General features: G+C 41.2%; 1 protein-coding gene across 6 annotated transcripts in view; it reads right to left on the reverse strand.

Annotated features, from left to right (window-relative positions):
* The window catches only part of acsf3 (acyl-CoA synthetase family member 3), a 36,803-nt gene extending 30,463 nt beyond the window's left edge, over positions 1–6,340 (reverse strand). For 3 of the 6 annotated variants that reach the window (XM_088991362.1, XM_088991361.1, XM_088991358.1), the window contains exons 1-4: positions 6,305–6,340; positions 5,510–5,548; positions 3,507–4,370; positions 926–1,081 (exon numbers count right to left, since the gene is read on the reverse strand). In XM_088991362.1, coding sequence (XP_088847488.1) covers positions 926–1,081; positions 3,507–4,229 — 879 coding nt within the window. In that variant the 5' untranslated portion in view covers positions 4,230–4,370; positions 5,510–5,548; positions 6,305–6,340. Of the gene's footprint in view, positions 1–925; positions 1,082–1,416; positions 1,583–3,506; positions 4,371–4,882; positions 5,213–5,250; positions 5,441–5,509; positions 5,549–6,304 lie in introns of those variants that run through there. The other 3 variants (XM_088991359.1, XM_088991360.1, XM_088991363.1) reach the window with 3 other exon arrangements.
* Between the last annotated feature and the right edge of the window lie 825 nt (positions 6,341–7,165).

The raw sequence follows: 7,165 nt of genomic DNA on the forward strand, positions 1-7,165 counted from the left end.
ACTAGTTTTCGGCGGACGAACCAAACCACACAGCGTCACGGTGGCTGGCGGACTACTTTTCGGCACCCCTTTCTTTGAGTGCTGATGTGGTTTGTGATGGAGTGGAGTACTTTTGCTTTTATGGGAACGGAAAAGACCACATGCTAGTGTTAAGCCAAAGAGGACAAAAAAGAAAATGACGGTCGCGCAGAAGAAGGAGATCATCGAAAAACACAAACGAGGTGTGCGTTTGTGGGACTTAGCGTACCAGTATGCAAAGTCGACCATTGCTACGTGTGGCTAAGGGTGTTTCTGTGTTGTCTAAGCAACGGTCACAGGCAATAGAAGGATTAACGAAAAGCAGCAAGCAGGGGACAGTGTGTGTGAGGGTATTATTGCCGGATATCGTCTGATATCATCAAGAGGCAACTACATCAACGGCCATCACAATGGTCAATAAAACGACTTTATTATCAGTACAGTTTATTTCTTTAATTACAATACAATAGCACATTTGTTATATACACAATCAGGTGTATTTTGTGTAGTTTTAAGGCTTACTTAGTAGAAAATTATGTTTTATGGGGACCTGGAAAAGGATTATTCTCATTTTTAATGGTTTCCTATGGGAAATTAATGTTTGGAAGATACACTTTTCGCCTTAGGCACACTTTATGGGAAGTTCGTAAGCGTAGGTATGACTGAATTTATTTTTTGACAGTGTCAGAGCAGTATTAATTCAACATTAATCTTTTTTTGTCGTTTGACCTGGATCAAGAGGATTTTCTTCCAGGGAAAAAACATTGCTAGTGGTCTAACCAGCGCTTTATCGGCACCCTCCGCAAGAAAACCCAAAACCAGAACAAATTCGGGAATGTCACACTTTTCAATTCCCAAATAAATTTGGGAATGGCAGCGAATGAGTTAAGTTAAGAGCAATGTCAACCTTTTGAGGATGGAATTCAGGGAGCATGACGCAAGTGGCGCCGACCCAGAGAGGGCATAGCAGCTTGTTGACGATGCCGTGGACGTGGTGGAGCGGCAGCGTGTGGAGGATGACGTCATCTTGGGACCACGCCCACTCGGAGACCAGACATCGGACCTGAGAAGGTCAACAATGAGGATTATTTCAGACTTCTTTGAAAATGGAATACATCGTCCGTCAAAACACGCCACTCGTCCTTGTTTTGAATCCTGACGCGACTGATAAACACAATTAGCATGACACGGACGGGAGAGGTGGGTGGGTGGTGGCTTTCAGAGGAATAATACCGCCTGCTGTTAATATAATCAGGTCAATGTTGTTCAGATTAGATGGTAAATGACTGTTTCGTCTTGTTGGGCATTCTCATCGAGATCTGTGTGAAAGGACACAAATTCCCCACTCAGAAATGCGATAATAAGTGTGCAAGTGTTTAGATGAGGAAATAGTCTTACTTTGATCGCTTAAGGGACGACCCCGGACAAGTTGCGTCCATAATGTGTCAAATGACTTCGACTGAGCGCATTTGACAAAGATTCCAGCACATAGAGCTAGATTTGACCTTTGAAGACTTTTCGAGTTCATGACGATCCCCACGTGACGCCACATTTGGAACGCCCCCTGACAGAGAGAGTGACACACAATGCATTTTGGGTACTTTTTTTCGTCCGAAATCAGACATCAATAACGCCATGGTGAATCGTTTTGTGTGGCAGCCAATGGCGGTAACACGCATAAAGAAGGTGTAAGTTGACACAAATTCCCAGCGGACGAATCAGCCCATTTCCAACGAAGCTTGTGTGCCATCTTGTGCATTTTCCGGGTGCTACATTGGAGTCCAGACGGCTCAAATTGATACGGAAGGACTTGTTTAATAGATTTCAAATATTGATGCTTTCCTCTTCAGAACAATTTGAATCATATTCATAACTGGGTGAGTAACAGGAAAGCATCTTCTCCCAATCTGAACTCTTTGAAGCCATTGTGTTGATTCTGGAGCAAGGCAGTTTGTGAAGGAGTATGTTGGCGTGACATCAACAACAAGGGGGCGGGAATGTCTGAATCTGCCCAGTTCCAAGCTCATTTTGGGGCAGTTTTGGGACACTTGAAGTCATTTTTATTGGTGTTTTGGTGTATTTGACTAAAAATATCAGCCTGCGTGTTTTGAGTATTTTCGATGCTATCAAACGCTTTTCTGATGTCAGTTAGGAAACAAAAAAATGGTGTTGGTTGTGGTTTTTTTTTTACTCAGACATGTTCGGCTGGACCACAAAAAAAAGCACTCAGACGAATCCTTAATTTAAAACATGAACTTTTCCCGCAACTTTGATAGCTTGAATTTGTTTCGTTCCAAGAAAGGAGAAAAAAAATTCATCAAGCAACTCCTCCTCACAATCACAGATTGAGCGGAGACAAATGACATCATTCGGAATGATTTGATTTTCCACACTAATGGACAAGTGGGTCAATTTGACTTGAAAATGGATACAGCCAAATCTTTGTGAGATCTTTAATGGCATAAATTAGAGCTAATTAAAAAAGCTAGACTGGAACAAAAGAGGAATTATGCTAATCAAAGAGCCAGTGTGCATGTGTGCGTGTGTGTCTACACAGATGATTGTCTACAAGATGTCTACACAGTTGTTGAATTTAAAAACGTGTTTTGGATTAATGGCGTAATGAAGTGGAACTCTCCTCTATGCCTGACACATCCTGTAGAAAGGCTCAAAATTAAAAATGACGATTGGAGGGCTATCATTTTCTTTCTTAAATACGTGAATAAAAATAATCAAGAGTTAATTATCTTCTGAGAAGCTCAATGGGTTCAAATAATGACACTGCCCAACTTTATTTGAACATGAATATGGATTGTGATGAGATTTTAATTGTCTTGATTGAGAGATTGATTTGCAGTGGTTCGATACGGCAGTGATTTCCAACGGCTGCGCGTGAGAAATGATTTTTTTTTTTCCGGATCCGCATATCCACGACCCCACCTGAACTTGGGCTTACACCCTGAACTGCTTGCCCGCCAACCGTACGACAAACGGTGATCAGAATCAGAAAGTCTTTCATCGTCCCACAATGGGAAAATTTCGAGACTAACCTTCACGCAGACGCACGTGTTCATTTCATTCGTTCACCATTTTTTTTGTTTCCTAACTGACGGCAGAAAAATGTTTGATAGCATCTAAAATAGCCAAAACATGCAGGCTGATATTTTTAGTCAAATGCAAAACACCAATAAAAATGACTTCAAGTGTCCTAAAACTGCCACAAAAAACTGGGGAGATTCAGAAAGTCCCGCCCCCTTGCTGGTGACGTCACGCCAGGATACTCCTTCACAAACTGCCTTGCTCCAGAATCAAAACAATGGCTTCAAGGAGTTTAGAATGGGTAAAAATTAGCGTCTTTTGGCTATTTTAGATGGTATCAAACGTTTTTTTTCTGATGTCAGTTAGGAAACAAAAAAAATGGTGACGGTCGTCCTTGAACGGCAAGAACAAACATAAATGAAAAAATTGAAAGTGAGAAAAATATTGACCATGGCTTGGATGCTGCTGTGCGTGTGAAGAACACCTTTGGGCCTCCCGGTCGTGCCACTCGTGTAGATGATCATGGCCGGTTGGCCTTTCCAGTCCGTGCTGACGTCCTCCATGTCTCGACTCTTGTTTAAAGTGTCAAGTGCGGAAGTGGGGGGAAGAGTCAGACAAGGCACACCCAGTTTCCGTGCTAAGGGCTCCAGGATTTCAGCATAGGGGTGCCCCGCCAGCAGCAGTGCACTCTGGGAGTCTGAGATGACATACTCCAGTTCTGAGGCCGGGTGTTTTCTGTACAACGGAACCGCCGTCCCACCGGTCATCCAAATAGCCCACTGGGCCACCGTGTAGGACGCATCGTTTGCGCACAGGAAGGAGATTGAAGAACCTTCTCGGCGTCCAAAGTCAGAGCGGAGTGTGGCGTTGATTCTTCCCGCTAGGCCTAAGCTGCTAGCATACAGTTGCTCGTAGCTATGATTCCCGCTACCATCGATCACGGCTACTCTGTCTCCAAACGCTGGAGCTTGGGCATATACCAGTTTTTGGTTTATCCTCGGCGAGGATACTGTGGTCCACGTATGAGTTTTCCTCTGGACTGCGTTGGTAAAAAAACATTGGCTTGCCTTGAAAGACCAAAAGTCAATGTGGACAGTGGCTTTGCTGCAACATCTCCGCTTTAGAGCAGAGCGTGCAGTGACATATCTTGTTGACAACATGGTTGACAACATGGTCCCTCAGAATGGTTCCACTTTAAAACCTCACCGTGGCTAACATCTCTTGTTTTTTAAAGATATGAATCTCAGGAATCAGCTTTTTAATTTGGTCTACAGCGTCTTCATGATTCAACAAGGCAGTCGTCTCCTCCTCAACTGAGCAAATAAAACAAAACAAGAGTGTTAGATATCATTTTTAATATATATATACACTGTAATATATATTAAATCATCCTCTATACCTATTTAAAATTGCATTTTCTGTTTAGCTCTCTCTCTTGTTTCTATTTATAATTGTATTTTATTTATTGTATTCTATTTGTGATTGTATTTTATTTATTATAGTACCGATGCTTGTGACCTCGAAAGCAGTGAAAGGTGCTTAAAATGAAATGTATTATTATTATTATTCCATTTAGGGACTCCTAGCACATACATATTTAATATTAGCAAATACAGAGCTTTGAAATCATAATAAAATAATAAAAGGGGTCAGGAACCTTTTTGACAAAGACCACCTTAAAGTAAAATATTTAGAAGTGTTTTTCAGTGAGAGCCACACCCACACACACACACACACACGCAAACACACACGCAAACACGCACGCACGTGATTTCAACAAAATGTCAGAATATATTATTTAAAATAACTTTGTGAAAATACTCACCATTAATATGAATAATTTTCAGTTCCTCATCATTGATAAAAAAAAAATCCAGGCAAACGATCGGAATGAAAGTCAAGTGGCCGGGTTCATAGGCAAGGTTAGTGCTAGCTAGCCTGCACACAGCTCATTAGCTTGCACGCTTGCTTTCTGCTGTCTCTCGCAGAAATATACTGACGCTAACGTTCGCACGGGGCTTGTCAAAGTGCCACTGACATTCGACTGTTTCATCGACGGTATTGTTTCAATGTAAAGTAGAATCAGAACCTTTTTCACTCCACAAAGGCGAATCCTTCCATCCATTCAACCTCAAGTGTACGATACTCATCATTTTTTTAAACTCGTCGGGCTTATTTAAAAGGGGCGTTTACCTGTTTCAACATGAACGGCCAGTATCATCCAATCAAAATTGCGCTTTCCGCCAACTGCGGCCCAAACAGGAAATGAACAGCGAAAAAGCGAGAATATGTATTAAGTTTTATCGGCGAGCCGGATGCAATCATCAAAAGAGCCAGATATGGCTGGCGAGCCAGAAGTTCCCCGCCCCTGCTCTATCACAATCTGAAAGACAAATAATGATGTCTACTTGCGTCGAGGTATTTCTGTGTCTTGTGCAATCATTGTCCTCACCTGGGTCACATGTGAGCCTATTCCGTTGAACCGATCAATCTGTGGGGACAAAGAGACAAAGATTTTTATTCTGATGATACGAGTGCAGCGTGTTCTACCGGAGACAAATTCCTTGTGTGTTCTACATACTTGGCAATAAAGATGATGGTGAAAGAAGCATTCACACCGAAGGTTGTTTGAGTTAATTTACAATATTTTGAAGAGCGGGACAGGAAAGTCTCCATGATTTTTGCTCTCACCCGGATAATACAAATACCTGGCCAATCCCAGGAACTGAGAAAATAATGTTGAAATGGTTCTTAGCTGACCAAATAAAATACTAGAATGGCTTGATTTGCCACAGATTTCTGATGTGCTGTAAAAGCACCCACCACCGAGGGTGAAGTACATTTTATAATCTATGCAGTGGGAGGAACTCGGAGTACGGAGAAAAAGCCAACGCAATTAAGGGCAGATGTGTGGAAACCGTACAGACCATCAAATAAGTTTAAAACAACAACAACAACGAATATTCATCATTGTACACAGCAGGTAAACAGCTTTTTCTACATGCCGAGCAAAACAGTACCTAAAGCTGTACGTAAAAGGGAAACAAGCTTAATACAGTTTTATTAATTGAAAACAGTATCGTCCTTTCAAGGTGACATGAGCCCGTTAGTTTACTTTCAGAGTGTGTTCTAATTTCAACATTAGCCCATTTGTTTAATTTTAGAGTGTACTCGACTTTTGCGAACGAAAACGTGGATGTTTACACGCCACCTCGTACAGTACAATTTAATACAGTATTCACCTTACCTAAGAGCCGGCCGGTATGCTTATGTTGAAGGACGGTGCACCAATTACAGTTCCGGGGTGAAACGCGAACATCCAGCTGAGAGGGTTCCTGTCTTGTGCGAACGCCATTCAACGCTTTCTGCGTTGTGGCCACCGCGAGTTGACAAGGCATTCTTCCAAAAATGTTGTTTTAAATTATGATTGAGTAGTACATATAAATAAACGTTCATACTTTCGCGATTGTTGTATTATGTATATATTTTAAAAAATACTGGACTGAACAGCGGCAGCCACGCGCCAGCGTTCACTCCACCCGAAAGTAAATCAAATATAGATAGAAAGCTAGCTCACGAGCTAATAGATAGCTAATAGCTAGCGAGATAGATAACTAGCCAGCTAGATAGCAAATAGAGAGCTAGCTAGCTAGTTAGATAGCTAGCCAGCTAGATAGCAAATAGAGAGCTTATGTTTATATAATTATACTATTGGTAATTATAAATGTACTCCATTTGAACCTATTATAAATAAATAGACAAACTAATACAGACATACAACGAGATAACTAACATCAAGTAAATTAATAAATGTATGTATTCTATTTATTTATTTCTGCATTTGTTCATTCATTCATTTATTTGTTGATTTATTTATTTAGTTATGTTTTTTGACATTTCAAGCGTGTTTGATTGGATTGGATTTGCCTTCATTAGTCTCACAGTGGAGAAATTTACATTTCACAGCAGCAAATTGATATTGTCAATCTCAACTTTCCATACTGAGGGAGAGCAGATGCGAAGAGGAAACCTCAGAAAAAAATGGGGATGGGTAAGGGGGTGATAAGGGAGGGATGAGTGTTGCATATATGTAGTCAGCGCAAACAAT

Source organism: Hippocampus bargibanti, linkage group LG03, assembly GCF_051943395.1.
Source record: "Hippocampus bargibanti isolate YZ-2025 linkage group LG03, ASM5194339v1, whole genome shotgun sequence".
NCBI lineage: Eukaryota > Metazoa > Chordata > Actinopteri > Syngnathiformes > Syngnathidae > Hippocampus > Hippocampus bargibanti.